Source organism: Pongo pygmaeus, chromosome 11, assembly GCF_028885625.2.
Source record: "Pongo pygmaeus isolate AG05252 chromosome 11, NHGRI_mPonPyg2-v2.0_pri, whole genome shotgun sequence".
NCBI classification, from domain to species: domain Eukaryota; kingdom Metazoa; phylum Chordata; class Mammalia; order Primates; family Hominidae; genus Pongo; species Pongo pygmaeus.
This window is the reverse complement of record NC_072384.2, coordinates 106,866,221-106,889,862: the sequence shown is the minus strand read 5'-3', so window position 1 is coordinate 106,889,862 and position 23,642 is coordinate 106,866,221. Positions and strand designations below refer to the sequence as shown.

Genomic DNA, 23,642 nt, shown 5'->3' with positions numbered 1-23,642 from the left:
CTTTTCTGCATCAACTTTGAAATTTACCCCATATTCACACACACATTGCCATAACCAAGACAATAAAAGTTTGTCTGTTCAGCTTTCATTATCAGTAGCCTATTTGACTGTTAGCTGTTTCAAAATTAATTAATTAATTTATTTATTTATTGAGATGGAGTCTCACTCTGTCACCCAGGCTGGAGTGCAATGGTGCAATCTTGGCTCGCTGTAACCTCCGCCTCCCAGGTTCAAGCGATTCTTCTGCCTCAGCCTCCCCACTAGCTGGGATTACAGGCTCCCGTCACCACGCCCAGCTAATTTTTGTATTTTTAGTGGAGACAGGGTTTCACCATATTGGCGGGGCTGGTCTCAAACTCCTGACCTCGTGATCTGCCCGCCTCAGCCTCCCAAAGTGCTAGGATTATAGGCGTGAGCTACCACGCCCAGCCCAATTTTATCTAAATTTGAAATCCCTAAAGATGAAAGATGTTTTCTGTTCCCCATCAAATAATTGCAATATTCTAACTCTATCACTCACAAAATATTATTTTCCTGCTACAGTTCTTTTCACTGATCTGACTTCTGTACTGTTACCTCTCAGTGCTTTAATCTCCTCCCATTCTCCCCCTTGTTCACTCCTTTCCAACCCTGTCAGGTTCCTCAAAGTTCCTCGAACACCCTAGGCACACTCCTGCCTCAAGGCCTTTGTATTTGCTCATCTTCTAGAATGTTCTTCCAACTCTCTAATTTCCTTAAGTTCTTCATTCACCACTTGTCTTCTCTTGGTGGACTTCCCAGAACTGTGTATGTATAAAAAATTTAACTCCATCCTGGCTAACACGGTGAAACCCCGTCTCTACTAAAAATACAAAAAATTAGCTGGGTGCGGTGGCAGGCACCTGTAGTCCCAGCTACTTGGGAGGCTGAGGCAGGAGAACGGCGTGAACCCAGCAGGTGGAGCTTGCAGTGAGCCGAGATAGTGCCACTGCACTCCAGCCTGGGCGAAAGAGCGAGACTATCTCAAAAAAAAAAAAAAAAAAAAATTTAACTCTCCATTCTCCTGGCTTCACTTTTTCTCCTTACCATGTATCACTATCTAACATACCACATATAATTACTTATTCATTCTGTGTATCCCTATCTGCCTCTGTAGACTGTAAGCCCCATTTGGCTCAATCTCTGTCTATTTTGTCACCAAAGTACACCCAGAACCTAAAATAATACCCAGCTTGTAGTAAGCCCTCAATACAATATTTACTGAATATATGTCAAATTTTAAATTTGATTGCATTCTATTAGCAAGCAACACTATTAGAGCATGTGATTTCTTGTCTAAATCACTGGTTTGTGCATGACTCTAAACATTATTTTCTTCCCTATCTGTAAAGAAAACTAAGTATTCTATAATATAATCATAGTTCAGCCCACAGATTTCCCCAATAAAGCTTTTCAGGTTCATAAAAGTTAAGTACATTCTTATAGTCACACAATTGTCTAAAGATGACAGTAAGAATGAAAGCTATTTTTTTCTAATTTCAATAGGTTTTTGGGGAACAGGTGGTGTTGGGTTACATGAATAAGTTCTTTAGTGGTGATTTCTGAGATTTTGGTGCACCCATCACCCAAGTAGTGTACACTGTACCCAATGTGTTTTATCACTCACCACCTTCCACTTTCCCCTGAGCCCCCAAAGTCCAATGTATCATTCTTATGCCTTTGCATCCTCATAGCTTAGCTCCCACATATGATTGAGAACATACAATGTTTGGTTTTCCACTCCTGAGTTACTTCACTTACAGTAATAGTCTCCAATTCCATCCAGGTTGCTGTGAATGCCATTATTTCATTCCTTTTCATGGCTGAGTAGTATTCCATGCTGTGTGTGTGTGTGTGTATGTGTGTGTGTGTGTGTATCACATTTTATTTATCTATTGCTGATTGATGGACATTTAGGCTGGTTCCATATTTTTGCAATTGCAAATTGTGCTGCTATAAATGTGTATGTGCAAGTATCTTTTTCGTGTAATGACTTCTATGTAAGCTAGTTTAAAGTAAGGAGGCTGGCTAATACAAAACAAAATATCCTCTCTGCTCTTTTCATAGACTGGGAAGGACTAGGATTTGCTTCAGAAAACCTATGTTTGACGTCTTTTACTATCCTTTACGGGTACGTGGGCCTGGCACGTGCAACTTAAACTTCAAAACTCAGGGTACTACTCTAAGTTTGAAATAAGGTAACATGTACAAAGGCACTTAGAAATCTACATTCTTTTCTCTTTTCTTCTCAAAGACAAAGTTGCTGGAGGAGTAGAACGCCATCAGGCAACTGATGGCACAGACTCACCTCATCATGAACCAGCTCCAGTGGCTCTATCATATACACGAAGGTATCATCTTCAAACATGCCACTAGCACAAAAGAAACCACACAAAGGAGGGAATAAACAAACACAGGAAATGGCAAGAAATAGCAAGTGAGCTTCATTATTGTGTCTTCAAAATAAAGAGTATAACTGAACAAATCCCTTTACACTGTCACAAGTTGAATTCACATATCTGCATGGAGTCCCAGTGTGGCCCCAGCACTCTATTAGGCAGCATGGAGGCTATAAAAATTATAAAAGAATACATCAAATGCATGCGAATTATACCTGATATAACTGATGTTTGAAATTCAACAGACAGATTAGAAAATTACTCTGGGATAGGACTATTCACTCAGAGGCAGTCTCTAAAGTAATTATTCCAGAACCATGTACAACTATACAAATTTCTAATTATGCAAATTCAATATCATCTGTAAGAAAACAGATTCTTTATATATGAGAATAATCTAAAGCCATCTGGTTCTGAAGAAGCAAACAGTGGTATCTTTATGCTTATAAATTCTGAACTGCCATCAAGCAGTATGACTCTATGTCATACAAATTACATTTAATTTTCAGGGACATAAGGTTTTTTATAAAAGGGCGAAAAGTTTCAAGATTCTTTGTCATCACATGGCCAAAACTAAGTCTTTATATGAGGTGCTACTGTGTCCAGGTCTAAAAGGTGCCGACACATGGTTTTGATAGAGCCCACCCCTAGGTCAATGTGCGAACTCCTCTCTTTGTCACCCCACCCTTGCCTGGCTAACTCCAACTTACTGTTAGGTCTAAGTTTCTTAGATCTAAGGCCTACCGACTCTCAAGCCTAGCTGTAGGTCTAACTGATATGTCCTCTGGAATATGCCACTGGGAAACCTTCCTGGACTAGGTTTTGCCACTCCACAAGCATCTGTCCTTCCCCTTTACAGCTCTTAACACAATGGTAATTAAACATTCATCTATGTAATCATTTGGTTAATCTCTGAATCTCCTGCAAACACTAAGTGTTCAAGAGGACAGGGACATTGCCCTCCTTGTGCACCACTCCATATGCAGTCCCTAACACAGCACTGGCACAGAAGAGTCACTAAAATATATATATTCATAAAAGGGAAACTGGAAAGGGTCAATGAATAAAATGCCAAAGAGATTCCCACTTACTGAAGTCCATTGCAGGTTGACAGAGCTACCTTGGAGTCTTTGATGCCTCTGATGCTTCCATGGTAGTAACAGTGCTCTCCACCCTGGAAAGCAGAAGGTTACATTGATTGGTTGTATTTTATGCATTATGATTAATTATTTGGGTGCTTCCATAAAGCAAAAAGAAATGCAAGGATGGGCATATATGTGCACTGTATTAATAACCCTAGAAACTCCTCCTATATAAAGTTGCAAATAAGACTAGGCAATTTTTCAACTTTTTTATAACAAGCATGTGTGTATTAAATTGAATGAAGGAGAAAAGCCTTTAAAAAACAACGACACCAAGGTAATTAATAATACATTTCTTAAGTATGTATTATAGGAGTACAGGTACTTTTCAGATGTTGTTATAGAATAAGGACTTCCACTTGACTGAAGAGAGACTCCAAAAGTTTGTTTATAATCATTTTGGATGGAAAATTATACAATCTTGTTTTCTTACCTTTAAAAATTAACTTTAAAAACATTTTAGAAGCAATATATGAATGTAGTTTTCAAAGTCAAATAATAACTACAAGTTTTATTTTTAAAAAAACACAGCAGTTTCCTTTGTCCCTCTTTCCCCTCCACCTCCAAGACAACCATTTTTAATGTTTTAACCTGTTTCTTCTGGTGTTTGGCTATATATTTTTGAATGTTTATACTTTTATGTTCTGACTAATTCCATTTTAGAAATTATCTACCTAATATAGGATCTTGAAAACCTCTCTCACCCCCAATACATTCTAATTCATATCACCAGTTTTAGTTAAATCTATATTCATTGTTTATGTGTACACAAATATTGTTCACAGCTCTGCCACTATAATTATTGTATTTTCTTTCTTGCTCCATTTTTATTTATTTATTTTTTTTTTAGAATTTTTGCTCCTTTGTTGTACTGGGTACTCTGTGACCCTTTTTTTTTGTTTTTTTTTCTTGGAGATGGAGTCTTATTCTGTTGCCCAGGCTGGAGTGCAATGGCGTGATCTCAGCTCACTACAACCTCCGCCTCCCGGGTTCAAGAGATTCTCCTGCCTCAGCCTCCCGCTGTGACACCTTTTAATCAAGAAAACTATGCACTTCAGTTCTGGGCAGCTTTTTAAAATAAATAATAATAATATTTATAAATAATATTTATAAAAGAATTTTATAATAATAAAAATAATAATTTTTATTATTTATAAAATATAGCTGAGAATTCTCTCCTATCCATTTTTCTCCATACATGAGCTCCTACCAGACTAGGGAAGTCCCCGACTTCCTATCTGGTTATCTGGCTCCACAGGGCAGGCAGTAAATTGGGGACTTAACCACTCTAAATCTACTTTCAACCAATTTTTCTTTTTTCAGATGCTTTTATTTCTGCCTTTCTGGGATAAGTGACATAGTTGACTTGTTTCTTCTTGGTTTCCCCCCAAACGAACTTAGCAGAGCATGAAAAGCTCAAAGCTAAGAGTCACCCCTCATCCACTTTCCATCTCCTGAAATTTTATGGCTACGTCTCATCTGCTTGTTTTCTCTTCTCCTGTCTTTGTATTGGTGGATTCACATCCTTTTTTATCCCCTAACGGTTATTTAGGTGGGTTATCGGGAGAAAACAGAGATAAATATATATTTATACAGTCAGGGATTGGTTCTAGAACTCCTACATATTCCCAAATCTGCACATACTCAAGTCTCACAGTCGGCCCCGTGGAAACCACATACATGGAAAGTCAGCCTTCTATATGCACAGGTTTTGCATCCCACAAATACTGTGTTTGGTTGAAAAAAGTCTACATATAAGTGGACCCATGGTGCAGTTCAAGGACGTGTGTGTGTGTGTGCGCGCGTGCGTGCGTGCGTGTGTGTGTACAGTGAAGGGCTGCTTTTCTTTTATTTTTTTTTTTAAAGACAGTCTCACTCTGTTGCCCAGGCTGGAGTGCAGTGGCATGATCTCAGCTCACTGCAACCTCTACCTCCCAGGTTCAAGCAATTCTTGTGCTTCAGCCTCCCGAGTAGCTGGGATTACAGGCATGCACCATCGTGCCTGGCCTTGAATCACTGTATTTTTTGAAACTTAAATGAGACTTCAGGCAACATCCAATCTCTGATGTTTATCATCATAAGAAAGTTTTAATAGCTAAATTGTGTAGTTATATTAAGCATTATAAGCAATTTGGTAGCTTCCAATTTAATATTAGTACTAGCGCTATTAGAGGATTTTCTGATTTTTTTATTACTAAATTAATACCAAGTTTTTGAAAAGTACTATGGAAGAATATTATTTGGTAACACTTCAGACCACTTCAAAGTAAGATCTTGAGTTATCTCATATAAAATAAATCCTGAGAGAGAAAGAGCAATCCATCTTGGGTGCCAAGCATAACAGTAGTGGGCCAGTACAGGGAGCCCACTTCTAGAGGGCACTGGCAATCATGACTTTGGACAGTCAGCTCCAGGGGTGCCTTCCACCCAGGGATCTGGCCATCTTCAACAACCATTACCTCACAGTGACTGCTGTCTGCATGTACCCATATGGGGACAGAAACAAAGTGCAAAAGGCTCTTCTAAAAATAACAAAAGGACAAACTGATTCCCACATCTTCAGGTTCTCAAGTCCATGTTTCTTTCTCCAGTTAGGAAGACCTCAGACAATTAAAGAGGGCTGGCCCTGACCACCTAGGAGTGGGTCACAGACCTGTGACTTGACAAACGGCAGCAGGGACAACCAAAAAGGGCTCGATTCAGCCCATGACAAAAGTCTCTGTGCACCCATACAGACATCAGCATTTTCGGATCCAAAACTGTCAGTTAATTAAATTCAACAGAAATGGAGCATCTGATAAGTGGAAGTTATTGGCTAGTCACAGGAAATTAAAAATCCTAGTATGCTCCCTACCTTTCTCAGCCTGCTACTTGCACACAGCTGAACACTCCACAAGCCAGATCATGCTCAAATAATAACTCTTCTCCACAAGGTTTCCAAGCTCAGAATCCCATTGGAACCTATCAGGCTTCCTCTTCGTATACTGACACATTGAAGCCATGTCCATCTTTTAAAATACTTCCTAACCAGAAATGGCTGGGGATAATAACTTTGTGACTCTAGTGATAACAACTTGAAGGGGAAAAAAATATCCAGTTCTCTGGTATTATTAATCTAATAACAGGAACTGGACAGGCATCATGGCTCATGCCTGTAATCCTAGCACTTTGGGAGGCCAAGGAGGGAGGATTGCTTAAGCCCAGGAGGAGTTTGAGACCAGCCTGGGCAATGTAGAAAGACCCTGCCTCTATAAAAAATAATAATGATAATAATAATAATAGTAATAACAACAGGAACTGTTTGATTCTACTCATTTTAGTGGAAATAGAACCAATAGTTTCAATTTGGTTTTTAAAAGCACCCCACCTTTGTGTCTGTTTAATTATTCCATCTGCATGGTAAAGTTCCATCAGCCAGTTCTTTATTGCTTATGAAACTCCCAAAAACCTGGACATTGATAGTGACCATACACTGATATTTTCAATCTATTCCTGCAGGTCTGGATAAACATTTGAAAAGAAACTACACAGCCCTTAACTAGAAAATGTGTATATTATGATATCTAGGTTCTGAATATAATAATAAAAACTACTGACACTATACTCAAATGATTATTCTATATACATATCTTTAAATTCTTCAAGCTTATCAACTACTAGGATATGCTAAACTATTTTAAAAATCAGTGAGCTGATAACAAAATGAGAAATAGAAAAAAGATATCTATAATGGGACATGTATACCTGATTTTGAGTACTGCAGAATAAGGAAATAAAAAATAATAATTTTGGAGAATTGGGGAACTTGAGATCCCAACACACAAATTATTAAATAATTTGTTTAATTATTTACCTTCATTAAATTTAATGGGGAAAATGTTCTTGCAGTAGTTTAATAAAGTATTAGAACAGTTTGGCTGTACCAATGCTATGTAAAGTTTTAATAGTTCATATAAATTATACTATTCAAACTTAAAATAGCTTTGTGAGGACTAGTGTCATCTGCTATCTTGATTTCTTGGGGCATTTTTTAACCCCATGCTCCTTTCATATTCTATAATGTACCCCGAATGTTGCCAGGAAGGTCAATATTTTGAATGATTAATAATAATTTCAACTTTATACTCAAAATTCAAATAACTGATAATCCTGGATCTAATTTAAGTGATTTAGTGTGGATAGTTTTGTTTTCCTTGTTATTGCTTAAATTGTTTATTATTTATGCAGTGGTAAGAAACTTTTTTAAAAACTGGCTATTAATTCAAAGACTAGGGAAAAAATTCTACACACAAGTAAAAGAGTCATTTTTAGTACAGGAGTGGAAATACAAACTTTAAGTTATCTAACTCTTTGGTTAGAAACAATACAAACACGAATTTTTAAACCCAATTATGGAAAGCTGAGAGGCAGTAAAAAAGAAGGGAAAATAGAATTAAAAAATAGTCTGAAAACTTCATTAAAATATTACTAAAAGAAGAGGGAATGAGAAAAATAAAGGAAAGGAAGCAGAAAGAAGTGGGGAAACACTCAGAAAAGGGAAGACAGGCAGACCCGTGTGTCTGAAAATACCCCTGACTCCAATACAGCACCTCGGCCAGACTCTGATTGACTTCTGCAGGGCCCACCCTCCCTTACTCATACACTGGACAGGGTCTTCAGAATACACACTCCTCCAATCTCCTCCACTCTGCATCAACCCTACCCCCCAGCCAGGAGCCATGCGCACAGAGACCTACTCCACCGGATCACAATCCATGCTCTCCTGCTGCCAAAAAGCCTTCACTCTTAGAAGCGAGCTTGAGCTGAGCTGTGATGATGATTTGATAAGGAAAGCACAAAGAACATTCTAAAAGGGTGATGTGGTTATACTGATAAAGAAAAGAATAAAGGTGAGAAGAGAACACAGGACCCACAAGGGCAGGGATCTTTATCTGTTTGGTTCACTGATACATATCTAGTACCTAGAACAGGAACTATGACCTCAACAAGGTCACAGTACAAGGTAAATCAATATTTTTTCTGCTTTTTTGTTTTTTAAAAGTTGTATATATCAGGCCGGGCACAGTGGCTCATGCCTGTAATCCCAGCACTTTGGGAGGCTGAGGTGGGTGGATCACTTGAGGTCAGGAGTTCAAGACCAGCCTGGCCAACACGGTGACACCCTGTCTCTACTAAAAATACAAAAATTAGCCAAGCGTGGTGGCACATGCCTGTAATCCCAGCTACTTGGGAGGCTGAGACAGGAGAATCACTGGAACCCAGGAAACAGAGGTTGCAGTGAGCTAAGATTGCACCACTGCACTCCAGCCTGAACGACAGAGCCAGACACTGTCTCAAAAAAAAAAAAAAGTTGTGTATATCTAAAATATACAACATGATATTTTGATATACATAGTGAAATTATTACTATAGTCAATCAAATTAACATGTCTTATTTCTACCTCACAGTTACCTTTTGTGTAAGTGTGTGGCGTGACCACCTAAAATCTACTCCCTCAGCAAATTCCCATCATACAATATGACTGACCATAGCCCTCATGCTATCCATTCCATCTTTAGACTTAGAGCCTATATAACTGCAACTTTGTACCATCTGACCTACATCTCTCCAACCCACCACCCCACTCCCACCCCTCCACCTCCTGCCCCTGGTAACCACTGTTCTGTTTCTGTTAGGTTGGTGCAAAAGTATTTGTGGTTTTTGACATTACTTTCAATGGCGAACACCGCAATTGCTTTTGCACCAACATAAATACACATTCGACTTTTTTAGATTCTACATATAAGTGAGGTCACAGAGTATTTTTCTTTCTGTGTTTGGCTTATTTCAACACACACACACACACACACACACACACGCACACGCAATGGAATAGCATTCGGCCTTAAAAAAGGAGATCCTGGCATTTGCCAAATATGGGTGGACCTGAAGGACATTATGCTATACAGTAAAACCATGTTTCTTTAATGAATGAACAGGAATGGCTTATTCATGAGCATATGTGACAAGACCAATCCTAAAGGATTCTTGTTTGATGAAGACGGTGGGTAAATAAACTCTTATTCCCCACCTGGGTTTTTTATTGTTGTTGTTGTTTAGATATAATTCAGAAATCATAAAGTTTACCTTTTTAAGTATAAAATTCAGTGTTTTTCTTCGCATATTCACAGAGTTGTATAACTATCCCCACTATCTAGTTCCAGAATAGTCTCCTCACCTCAGAAAAAAGTCCTGTACCCATTAGCAATCAGTTCCCATTTCTCCTCCCCTCCACTCCACCAGGCCCTAGCAATCATGAACCTACTTTCAGTTCCTACGAATTTGCCTATTCTGGACATGTCAAATAAACAGAATCATATCATATGTGACCCTTCGTGTATGGCTTATTTTACTTAGCATAATGTTTACAAGATTTATCTTTGGTGTAGTATGTATTAGTACTTCATTCCTTTTATGACTGAATAGTAATTCCACTATGTGAATATGCCATATTTCCTTTATTCCTTCATCAATTGAAGGACATTTAGAGTGTTTCCACCTTTTGGCTATTATGAATAATGCTATGAACATTTATGTACAAGTTTCTTTGTGGACATATGTATTTAATTCACTTGAGTATATGCCTAGGAGTAGAACTGCTGGGTGATATGGTAACTCTTTGTTGAACTTTTTGAGGAACTGCCAAACTGTTCCACCAAGCAGCCACACAACATTTTACATTCCCACAAGCTGTGTATGAGGGTTCCGATCTCTCCACAATCTCGACAGCATTTGTTATTGTCCATCATTTTCATTATAGCCATCCTCATGGGTACGAATTGGTGCCCACCCAAGTTTAAAACTAAATGAGAGAGTGACATAGAATTGAAACATCAAAATGTCACCTTCATTTATTATAGAGCTATACTGGAGGAGAGGATTAGTTGAGAATCTAATAGGCCTGCTAATGCTGCACCCAGGAGTTAGCTAGCCTTACCCACCCAGGCAGAGACAATGTGGGACAACCTAACCCCAGCCACATACACACATGGGGGTGGCCACAGTACAATTCAGAGAAGAGAAAGGTGGAAAGAATGTGCTCTTCCTGTAGGAAGGTAGATCCTACAAAAAAAAAAAAAAAGGGAGGGAGGAACTGGCTGCACAGACATACTTTCCCAGCAGTCAAGCCACTCTTCCTTCCCTGAGCACGAATGAGCAAGGGAATAGGAAGAAGCCAGGGTGAGGAAATAGACCTAGGAAAAGACACCTTCCCCACCTAATAATGATAGTAATAAGGTAGAGGGAAGTTGGGATAGAGGCACTTCATCTATTTATTCATCATGACTGCTGATGTAAGCAGAAGAGAAATCAAAGTATTAGTAAGCACTTACACATATGTATTAGCAGCTCACCAAAAAAGACTTAATCGAAATATGTTAATTTTGAAAAGTACTTTCATAGTGTTATGTTGATGCTTATTATTTTATAAGAACTGAAATGCTACAAATTAACTTATTTAAATAGGCTCATCAGCAAAGTTGGTCAACAAATATATAGTACTTGAAATACGCTAAGAGGGTGGATCTTAAATGTTCTCACTACAAAAAAAAAGATAACTATGTGAGGTGATGGGTGTGTTCATTAGCTTGAGTGTGGTGACCATTTCACAATGTATAAACATATCAACATGATGTTTTGAATAATACATACAATTCCTATATATACAATTTAAGTTACATACCTTAAATATATGTAATTTCTATTTTTCAATTATATCTCATTAAAACTAGGGACAAAAAAGGAAACTAGTCACAAAGGCCCACCTATTACGTGATTTCATTTATGTCCGGAATAGGCAAATCTATTGAGATAGGAAGTATTAATAGATTAGTGGTTACCTATGGTTGGTAAAAGAGAGACTGGGGAACAACTGTTAACAGGTGGTGTGGTTTCTTTATGCAGTGATGAAAATATTCTAAAATTAGATTATGTTGATGGATGCACAATTCTGTAGATATACTAAAAACAATTATATGCTTTATGATATATGTTATATCCCAATAAATTTGTTTAAATAAAATAAGAAAAGTAAATAAATTACTTTTTAAAGTTGTAAAAAAATCAACAAAATAGTTTTATTATATATTATGTGCAAAGCACTGGTAGGAACTTAAACAAAAGCTATTGCTCCATCAAGTGCAGAACAAAAGTTCTTCCTTATTCATGGACTGATACCTAGCATTCATATTACACGCTTCTTTTTGACCTCTCCAGCTCCTATATTTGCTTCACATGGAAAGAAGCACTTTTAACCCACGTCCATGCAATAAAAGTAAAAGCCAAGACATTAATCTTTTCTTAGTGAGAAGTAAGAATGAGAGAGGGGCTTGTTAGTGGTGAAATGGGAAAACCTAGACAACTCTCTTTTCAAAGTATGGTTGCAACTAATTCCTGGGATGTTGTCAATATCCACATTCATATTTAACTTCATAGCCAAATAGACTGTTCTTTAGTTATGTGGAAAATATTGTGTGCCTACGTGTGTGTGTACAATGTGTGCATGTACTTTTCTCTAAACAATTTGAGATCTTTGAGCCGGGCGCGGTGGCTCAGGCCTATAATCCTAGCACTTTGGGAGTCTGAGGTGGGTGGATCACTAGGTCAGCAGTTCGAGACCAGCCTGACCAACATGGTGAAACCCCGTCTCTACTAAAAATACAAAAAAATTATTTGGACACGGTGGCAGGTGCCTGTAATCCCAGCGACTTGGGAGGCTGAGGCAGGAGAATCGCTTGAAACCAGAAGGCGGAGGTTGCAGTGAGCCGAGATTGCGCCACTGCTCTCTAGCCTGGGCAGTAAGAGCAAAACTTCATCTCAAAAAAATAAAAATAAAAAAACAATTTGAGATCTTTAGGGGAAAAAAGGCTGCATTATGTGAAAATAAGTTTAACCTAGCCGTTCTTACATATTAATTTCCTTTTCTGGTACTCTGTACAAAGATTTTCTGAAGCAGCATAAAAGACAATCTTCATGAAGTTTATTTACAAATGCTTTAAAAAAATATATACGTAATGGTGGTGGGAATATGAATTTATACAAACTTTCAGAAAGAAAAATTGTTAATATATATGAAGAGTGTTAAAAAATTGTACCAACTCTTTGACCCAGAAAATTCCTTTCTCAGAATTAATTCTGAAGCAATTATAAGGGATGTATTCAAAATGTATCTGGAAGGCCTTCCCTTGAAGTTATTCGTAAAGTGAAAGATTGGAAAGAGTCAAAACGTCTATCACCATGGCATTTTTAAACAAATTATAACAAACGAATTAGAAATAATATTATGAAGTTTTTAAAAATTAAAGGTTTAGAAGATTACTTAATATATGCTAAAATATTTAAAATTTTGCTACATTTTAAAAATCTTGATATAAAATAGTGTGCACCATATCATCTTGGGTTTTTCTGATGTACATAAATACAGACACATAAAAAACAGACTGTTAGTTCATTATCTATGAAGCACGTAAGTTTGGGTAAATGAGCTGTTTGAAGAAAATCGGTCATGAAAGAGAGAAAAGCAGTGAACACAAAAACAGACTGCAGTGAACACAATTTCTTTTGCTAGAGTTGAAATACCCTTTGTTTTAAGTTTTAGTTACAACTGATATCAGATCTGGAGTGTCTAATATTAATGATAAGGTCTCCTTTCGGGACCTCAAATGACCTCTGGAGGCCAATTAGGTATTCTGTTTCTTTAAAAAAAAAAAAAAAAAAAAGTAACTAAGTGCCTTAGTGAGCAGTCTGGATCAGGTTTCTGTGTCCTGCAAATGTGGCTCATTTGCTGAGTCTATAAAGTTCCCTGCAATCTTGTCTACTCCAGGCTCATGATTCAGCATCCGCAGTGCTCAGGGCCCTGGCACAGCTGACAGAAGCTTCAGTTTGTACAAATGCCAGGAAGCTTGTTCCCGCACTTGATTTAGCTTTTCTGCTCACTTTCCACAGCACTAACTTTTAGGGAGACTCAACAACCCCCAAATGCAACCTAAGGCAAGAACTGACAACTAATAAGAATGACACATGTAAGTTCTTAATCTGTGGCACAAAACTCAAAGGCTGGAAAACACGTCCAATTACAAATTGAAACGTTATAAATCCTGAGACATGCCAGGGCCTCCTGAGCAGTATTTATAATGAAGGACACCTATAAATATTTGCTGAGAAGCCATCAGACTGAAAATCCCAGTTACCTATACGGCACAAGTCCACATATGGGAAAGGTGCCACTTTTATGTTGACATGTGTTAGCAATCTAGGAAAAAAACAAACAACAAATCCAGTGATGTTTCCCCACTTTGTTTCCTTTCCGGTGCCCCCAGTAACTGGGACACTGGAGACACTGCTCAGGTTCAGTGGCACTTGTTGACTCCCTAAAAGTCAGAGTTTCTTTCTGTAGCCATTCTGGGGATCTTCACCCTGACTGATGGAGGTCACTGTTTCTTACATATAAATCATCTCTCTCTCTCTCTTGCTTTAATCCAAATCCACTTGCTCTTTATTAATCCTCCCTGAAGACAAGAAAGTTCATCTCCAAATGAAGGAATCAGATACCCAAGTACCCTCATATTCAATGTTCCGTGGCCTTAAGCAGGCTTATTTGCCCTCTCTCTGCCTTAATTTCTTCCACAGTACAGCAGGAATAATAACATCAACATCAACCTCATAGAATTGTTACGAAGGTTAGAGAAAAAGTACTACCTAAATCTCACTTCCCCAACCTGTCCTCTGCCCTCCTTGGGCAGCAAAGTCATTTGCACTGAAGAATCATTCTAACAGCCCATCCAGTCTTCTAATCCAGATTCGATGGCCATGAGCCTCATCCTTCTTTACTAAGTACTTCTAGGTGCTGATATGGAACTGTATAGCTCTTTATACTATCACAAAAGGTACTGCATGTATAATCAAAACAATAAACATTTTTTGTCCTGAATACCTAATGTTACCTCAAACATTTGTATATTTTAATAAATTTCTCCTCACTAAAAATAGTATCATTGTAAAAGAGCACAGGTGATTTTACTGAGACAGACGACAAAACAACACAGTGTGCACTGATCAACTCTACGATAAGCACACTTATACTAGAGAACTTGCCAACGCCGGTAACCGTACCTTAGAGTACTGTGGTTTCCCATTTTCGTAGTGAATCTCCACATAATCAGAAGACAACAAACCACTACAAAGGAAAGAAAATAGAGTGATTTCTGCATCTAAGACACTTGGAGGTTTAAAAACAATCGGCTCAATAAATGAACATGAGGGGCATGCAAACCAGAAATAGCTGCAGTCCATGGTTAGTACAGAAACAAAAACAGGTTATCATCAAGAGTCTCACAAAGTATCCAGGAATAAATTACTCCCCAATCTGTGAAAAAAAAAAAAAAAAAAGACAAGACACAGACAATCTAACAGTGAACTCTTTTTTTTTTTTTTTGAGACTGAGTCTCGCCCTGTCGCCCAGGCTGGAGTGCAGTGGCGCGATCTCGGCTCACTGCAAGCTCCGCCTCCCGGACGGTGAACTCTTTTTATTCACATTATTCAGGATCTGATTGATATGTTAATTAATACAGAACAAACCAAAAGGCAAGTAACACGAGGAGACAGATCCTATAAAAATTCCACAATTATGCCCTGAACAGTTGGAATGTCATAAAATGTAATCACCAAGGAAGAGTATAAAGCAAAGGTCAGCAAGCGTTTTCTATAAAGGCCAGGGAGTAGATATTTTAGGTTTTGTGGGCCATGCAGTCTTCACTACAACTACTCAGCTCAGCCATGATATTGCAAAAGCAGCCACGGGCAATACGTAAACAAATGAGCATGGCTGTATTCCAATAAAACTGTATGGACACTGAAATTGGAATTTCACATAATTTTTATGTGTTATAGAATATTATCCTTCTTTTGATTTTTTTCAACCATTAAAAAATATATAAAACAAGGCCGGGCATGGTGGCTCATGCCTGTAATCCCAGCACTCTCGAAGGCCGAGGCGGGTGGATCACAACGTCAAGAGATCGAGACCATCCTGGCTAATATGGTGAAACCCCATCTCTACTAAAAATACAAAAATTAGCTGCGCATGGTGGCGCACGCCTGTAATTGCAGCTACGCAGGAGGGTGAGGCGGGAGAATCGCTTGAACTCAGGAGGTAGAGGTTGCAGTGAGCCGAGATCATGCCACTGCACTCCATCCTGAGTGACAGAGTGAGACTCCATCTCAAAAAAAAAATGTATATATATATATATATACACACACACATATATAAACATTCTTAACTTGCAGACTGTACAAGTTAAAAATGGCCAGAGATTGCTTATGTGCAATAGTTTGCCAATGCCTGGGATAAAAGAAAGGGTAAGGGGTAAGGCACAGTGGCTCACACTTGTAATCTCAGCATTTTGGAAGGCCAAGGCAAAGAATTGTTTGAGGCCAGGAGTTTGAGAACTAGCCTGGCAACATAGCAAGACTCCCATCTCCAAAATATTTAAAACATTAGCCAGGTGTGGTGGCTTCACCTGTGGTCCCAACTACTAGGGAGCCTGAGGTAGAAGGATTGCTTGAGCCCAGAAGATCGAGGCTGCAGTGAGCTATGATTGCACCACTGCACTCTAGCCTGGGTGACAGAGTGAGACCCTGTCTCAAAAGAAAGAAAAAGAAATTTAAAATAAATAAATAAATAACAAAGGTTAAGAAAGTCATTGAAGTCAAATAGTGTTTAAAACCTATTTAAAACCCCTTATTAGTGTTGTGACCCTGGGCAAGTTCCCCAACTTGTATGTCAAATGGAGATGGTCAAGAATGTGAATCTCATAGAGCATTGTGAGGATTAAAGGAAACCATGAATATGCAGTACTTAACTCAGACTATGCAGTACTGGGCTAAGAAATGCAGTACTTAGCCTAGTACTTATTCAGTACAGAGTACTGAGTATGCTGATTAGGTACACATAAATTGGCATTGTGGCGGTCACTATTTTTATTTTAACTCAACTTCTTAAAACATATTTCTCCCTATACAATGTGGAAATACAAAATATGTGCCTCCTGAAGAGCACTGGATTATTAGGGCATCTAGGTTCTTGTTTGGGCTCTATCACTAGGAATAATGACAAGTGATAACTCACATTTGCTGACCACTTACTATGGCACAGGTACTGTTATAAGGACTATAATGGTATTAACTCATTTAATCCTAATGGGAACTGAAGGACAAGAGTAGGTCCCACTCTAAGCCAGCTGTATGCTCTAAACTTGGGTCTTTATTTCTTCTTATGCAAAAATGCAGGGCTAAAGCAGAAGATTCCTCAGCTCATGCCCTATTCTGCTATTCTGATTTTCTATAATTTTGCCTCATAGTAGGTTTTCTTGTTAGGAAACCGTGACACTACTTCTTTAGCTGAAAAATGGGAGGACTCAATGATTTTGCATCATTTTGAGAGCTGCATCTGATGCATTCTAAAAATAATCCAGTGAAGAGGGCTGGAAAGGGGTGCTGAGCACCAGTCAATAGAGTAACTGGGGGCCTCCTGGGTATGTCCTGTGTGTGCTGAAGGACAACCTTTCCAACACAGAAAGGAACCCAATGCTTAAACTTTAGACATGTTTCCCATTAAAATCACAAACCAAATGTGTACTGAAGGATAATTCTACACTTGAAACTAAATTGTGGTATGTCTACTCATTCCTTTTTAAAAATCTCAGATAGTAAAAGTAATGACAATTACTGAACTCTGTATACATGGGGAATATCTCACAGGGTGCAGAAACTTCTTTCACTGCTAGTTAATTAAGTTGGCTGCCAGCACTGTGATATACATAGATGAAGCTGGTGATGGTATTATTCTTCTGTGGAAAGCTTCTGCAACACCAGGAGGCAGAGAGGTCTCCCTAACTACATTCCAACTGTGTCTCTCTACAGGTAATTTACTATTTTCAACATTTTCAACCACACAATCATTGGAGCATGTCTAAGAGTTGGAAACAACGTTATTTTAATTTTGCCTGTAATTACAAGGGCATTCTAACCATGAATTCCCAAATCTGATAAAGGTCACTTTAATTATCCCATTTCCCTCTTTTTAAGGGTCTCTTCTTCTCAAGAACATACCTGTTTCTAGTATCTCTGGCATTTTAGAATCTTAAAGAATAAAAACAGCTACTTTTCAGGAGGTCTATGGCAAATACTGAGAGAAATACACCACCATATGCCCCTCCTCACCACGCCAGTCCACCCTTCTACTTCCTATAAATAGCACACATCCCCATTTACTCCATCCTTTCCTTCTGTCTGACCACAGCCAGCCTCCCTTGAAACTAATTCTTCCACTCATCACAGTATCCCTAGCACCTGGCATAATGCCTAATGCATAGTAGGCCCTTAATCAATATCTGTTGAGTGAGCAAACATCTACCAACACCTGCTATATGGGCTTGGAAACAGGGTGAAAAATGCAACTCTCAAATTGAAACTAAGCAAAATCAGCACAAATGTGCAAGAATGATCACCTCACTCAAAAATATTATTTTGTAATCTCCTTGAGAGTGAATTACATCAACTGAAATGTAACCTAATTAATTATAAAAGTCTTGAAATAATATTGAAATGTAATTTTTGATGATGGACAAGAAACACTAAAAAGGGAGAAGGGAATAGTTAATTGTGCAGTGGTGTCTCCAGCCCCACCCAGCCGGGAAGGAACCGGTAATCTATGTCTCCACATGCCTGAAGACGAGTTGTCCTTTCCTCCACCTCTGCTTTCTGTAGTCCTAATACAATTTCCTGTTGGAAACAGAATGTTCTGAAATGCTAATAACTCATCTATTTAGCAATTGTGGACCCAAACATAAACTGGCATTTTACTTTGTTGATCAGCCAATTGGATGTTTGGTTCTGAGATGCTAATAACTTGTGGGCAAACTCTGAACACCCTAAATTCTAAAATAAACATCTTTTTTCAATCACTGAAGCTACAGAAAAGCTGTATTCTGTGGCTACTCCCATGCTTCTCATGCAGGTTATCTGTTGAAAGAGGAGTGACCTTTATAAGTAAATGGATAAATGTAGGATGGAAGTCCAAAGCCAGTGAAAGAAAGTGGAAGAACTAGAACAATGAAACTCTTGAACCCACACACTCTGCACCTTCATGGTGAATCTGCACCACTAAAGTAGTGAAAACTCTGGGAACTCTAGAATCAGAGTAAATATGATTTTACTCAAAATATGAAGAACATGTAAGAGCAGGAGAATATAAAACTATTGAAACATGACAAATGAGCCAAGAACCAGGTCAATGAAGGGAACTGTGGCAGAAATAATGCTGTGTGTCCACCAAATGCTATTTCATTTTCCCCTTCCTGGCATCCTGATAAGACCACATTTTGCAGGTTCTGCAGCAGTTAGGTTAGGGCCAAGACAATGGATTATGGCTAAATGAGAGATGAAGGAAGTGATGTCTGCCCCTCTAGTGTGACCACTAAAATCCCTGCAGGATTATCTAAGCCCTCTCTTCCATGGCAACCCTGGAAGCCACATGCTCCAGATGGCATAACAGAAATATGAATGCAGCCTAGACCCTTTCATCATGATTTGGAGAAGAACTGTCTAAAAGAGCTGCTCAACTTGCACTAGATCACAGTGTGGGGAAGAGATAACATTTTACGGTGCTGAAGTCTCAGATTTCATGTTTGTCACTGAAACATTGTCTAAACTGTCCTAATTTCAGGATTTATCACAAATATCTTCTAGAAATCTATGTTCAAAGAATTTCACAATCATCAGCAAATATACAAGCAGAGCTGCTATTATATTTAGGAATTGGAAATTCACAAAAAGAGATTTACCTCAGGAAGGTTTTGTATGTATGTGTATAGACGTGTGTGTGTGTGTGTGTGTGTGTGTGTGTGTGTATTTGTTGGAACCCTTGAATATGAGATTCATGTTTCTAATGTAAGTAGACACATAAACAGCCATGTGGTCAAAACTCCCAAAAGTTTATATCTTCCATTACAAGGAAGTTCCATATGGAGAAGCCAAGGATTCTAATAATCGGAAAAGTTAGGTACCAAGATTCCCTAGTACCTAGGAAAGCTATTAACCAAGAAGAGTAGATTCCAGTTTTTTTGAAAAATAACTTGAACCCCTTACTTTAAACAAAGAACCAGCCAGGCGTGGTGGCTCATGCCTATAATCTCAGCATTTTGGGAGACTGAGGCAGGCAGATCACAGGGTCAGAAGTTTGAGACCAGCCTGGCCAACATGCTGAAACCCCATCTGTACTAAAAATACAAAAATTAGCCAGATGTGGTGGTGCGTGTCTGTAATCCCAGCTACTCAGGAGGCTGAGGCAGGAGAATTGCTTGAACCCGTGAGGCAGAGGTTGCAGTGAGCTGAGATTGTGCCACTGCATTCCAGCCTGAGCAACAGAGCAAGACTCTGTCTCAGAATAAAACAAAACAAACAAACAAACAAAAGTATGCTTCTCTTTGGAGTAATTCTGGTCAGAAAAGTTTAAGGGCAGGCTGATCAAAGAAAACAATTGTTCAGAACAAGACAACGTGGCTAACTGGGCCTTGGGCTATGAGGAAGACTACTAGAAAAGATACACATTGGACCACAAAGGAAATCATTTTTTCTACATGACTTAAAATCATTTACTTCATTGTAAAAAGTGGTTAAACTACCGGTTTCTGGAAGTCCTTTCTAGTTCTAAAATCTGTATTCTCTGAAATTTTGTATTAAGCACTCAGTTTATTTCTAACTAGGAAATTGAGTGAGTTGCTGAGAACAACCTTGTCTGAAGGAACCTAGAGACCCACACAGCATTTCTTCACCAGCAGAACTAGGTAAAAAAAAGTCTAGATGAATAGTAGCAAGCACCAAGGCCTAACAACTGGATGGCCATATAATTTATCATCCAAATTAGGGCATTTCTGGAAATGAAAAGAGGCATATTAATAATTGTGCCAGGACAACAGACATACATAAACCAGGAAGGGCTATCCTGGGAAAACTGGGGCATATGGTCACCCTACCTAAAGGCCAAATTTAAGGTATACACATCGAGTTCTATATGGAAGGTCAGGTTGGTCTACAAGGTGGAAAATACTCAAAAGCTGAGATTCTAGTAAGCAAGCAGTCTGTGAGTATGTCTTCTCCTCCAGTTGCTTTTGGGTTCCGTCATCATGTTTCACATGGCCACTGACACAGTTTGGCTGCATCCCCACCCAAATCTCATCTTGAATTGTAGCTCCCATAATTCTCACGTGTTGTGGGAGGGACCCAGTGGGAGATCACTGAATCATGGGAGGCAGTTTCCCTGATACTGTTCTCATGGTAGTGAATAAGTCTCACAAGATCTGATGTCTTATAAGGGGAAACCCCTTTCACTTGGCTCGCATTCTCTCGTCTGCTACCATGTAAGACGTACCTTTCGCCTTCCACCATGATTGTGAAGCCTCCCCAGCCAGGTGGAACTGTGAATCCATTAAACCTCTTTTTCTTTATAAATTACCCAGTCTTGGGTATGTCTTTATCAGCAGAGTGAAAACGGACTAATACAGCCACTGTTTTGGGAAAGCCTTGAGTAGGTGCCTTAGGCTCTCTCAGTGCATAACATCAGTAGGCGGATCTGGGCAAGAGGAGTCAGCAGTGTAAATTGTGGGAGTCAGGAAGCTATGAGATCACATTCACTGCAAGACACTGAACTTGTCAGGAGGTGACTAGCCATGCACCTTGCCATACATCTTTGTTCCTAAGTAAACAGTAGCACAAATACCCTAATTCAATTCTCAGTAGTAAAACATGTAAGTTACTTCCATATGTGTTCAAATTGGGACTGGAACAGAAGTTAAACAAACAGTAGAAAAATTAAATGATATCTAGAAAAGGAGTACCACAAATGCCCATATTTCTCATGCAAAGTCAGTCATCTGATTATCTGCTGCTTGAAAGTGCTTAACTTCTCAGTATTGGGAATCCTAATCACACCTAAATGAGCCCTGACATTCATCCAAGAAGTCTCCTACCACCCCTTCCTTCCAGGTCCACATTTCATTCATTTAATGACAACCAATGCTGTCATTGTGGAGACTCTCAACTTCATGGAGCCTCGAGCGTAGTGACATTGTTATGCCCAAGGCTCCATGAAGCCACAGTGAAGCACCGTGCCCGCTCCCTCTTTCCATTAGAAGCTTCTCTCTTTTGTCCTTTTATACACATAAGATATTTTAAATTCACTAGATAATTACTGTAAGTGGTAAGGCAGACACAAAATTTAAACTCAATACATGCATATAAACATAAGCTTGTATCCTACAATTATGCTTGCTCTTACATTGCTTTTCTTTTTGTAACAGAAGACTTTAAAAGTATAACAATTTTTCAACCATTACTTTTCTAAAGTTTTAAAAAAATTACTCATACCACCTAAAATAGTATTTATACCAAAAGTTGTTTCAGCTAAAAAATGTATACTCCTTTGAGTGTAAACAATACAGTAAGACTTTTAAGCTACGTTAAAAGATCGAGGACATGGAGAGGCTGGGATTTAAGCATGTAGCAATGATATATTAAGTGAGTGAAAATAATTATAGGTTGCATAGAAGCTTTGTGTTAAGCTAGACAAAGATGGCATGCCAGGCAAGGGCTGGTAAGTGTGGGCACATTTCATAGGAACAGAACTGCAGGCAGAGAATGTTCCTAGCATGAATAGGGTATAGAGGTTTTTCTTTGGGGTAACAAGAGAAATTTAATGAGCTCCTAAACCATATGAGAGATTGCAGTGGAAATGTAAATGTGTAGGTACTCCTGCATTTCAGGTAATGGTCCCATTAACCATAATAAAGTTTAGAAAACCCTGGTATAACGAGGACGAGAAACATAGGCAGGCCTGCAAGCTAATTGTAGAGTGGAGAAAGGAAGAGTTAGGAGACTTGAAGCGATATAAAAGCTGAGAACCCTCACTCAGCTGGCTTGATCAGCTGATAAAAGCCAGTGAGAGTTCCCTTCTGAGGAGGGTGGTATCAGAAGAAAAATCTTTAAATAAAAAATGAAAGATGTTTCATTTCTTCCCCTTAACTTAAAGCCCAACCATATGAAGTGGATAACACATTTCTAGTTGTGGCTACCAGTGTCTCTCCAAGTTTCCAGTAATTTTGAGATTCCTTTATGACAGAATCATGGTTACTTTCACAATTTAGTTTTACCCCCGTATGTCATAAAACCAAAAAAAAAAAATTAAACACAAGGAAAACTGGATCCAAATAAAAAAGGCGTATCTTCTGCACATAGTTACACATCACTGAAATGCTACGATGAACAAATTTCAAAGCTAATAATGAATATAGTTGGTGAATATTGCTAACCCAGCTTCTTTTCTGATACATCCAATATTTATTAACATAACTATAAAGCAAGCATCACACATAAAGAAATTGCAGAGAACAGAAGAGGATCCATGATCAGCCTTGCCTTCTGGTAACCTTGTACAGAAGAAACTACTCTCTTCCAAGTCCAGTTTTTGCCACATTCTAGGAAAAGAACTCTTTTATTTTTTTACTTTTTTCATTTTTTATTCTATACAGAAAAACTGCACATCTGTTTATATGGTGTTCTATTTTTCCTAGGTATATATAAAATAGCCAAAAGAATAAAAAAGAAACCAATAGAAAAACTATCAGAAATAATAACAGTTAAGTAAGGTGGCTGGTTACAAGATAAATATGCAAAAACAAAATACATTTCTACATGTACAGCCAACAAAAAACATCTAAAAATAATCTAGGAGGAAAAGTTTCTACTAACAACAACAAATTTTATATGTGTACAAATATAGTTGTATTTATATATGTATAATGTACACAGAGATATATGTATATGAATATACATACATATATATTTACATACATATATATAACCTATGAATAAACTTGGATTTAAATAAACATGAAGAAATATGTATACAACATGCAACTCATGAAAAAAAGAAAACAAGGAATATTCATGGTGATCAATCATATACCAACCTACAGCTGCACTAGCAATAAA

The 23,642-nt window shown here is 38.3% G+C and overlaps 1 protein-coding gene across 5 annotated transcripts in view; it reads right to left on the bottom strand.

Annotated features, from left to right (window-relative positions):
• The window catches only part of ADAM23 (ADAM metallopeptidase domain 23), a 184,163-nt gene that overhangs the window by 74,454 nt on the left and 86,067 nt on the right, over nt 1-23,642 (bottom strand). For all 5 annotated transcript variants that reach the window (XM_054478225.2, XM_063647826.1, XM_063647825.1 and 2 more), the window contains exons 4-6: nt 14,709-14,772; nt 3,509-3,591; nt 2,327-2,390 (exon numbers count right to left, since the gene is read on the bottom strand). In XM_054478225.2, coding sequence (XP_054334200.1) covers nt 2,327-2,390; nt 3,509-3,591; nt 14,709-14,772 — 211 coding nt within the window. The remainder of the gene's footprint in view (nt 1-2,326; nt 2,391-3,508; nt 3,592-14,708; nt 14,773-23,642) is intronic.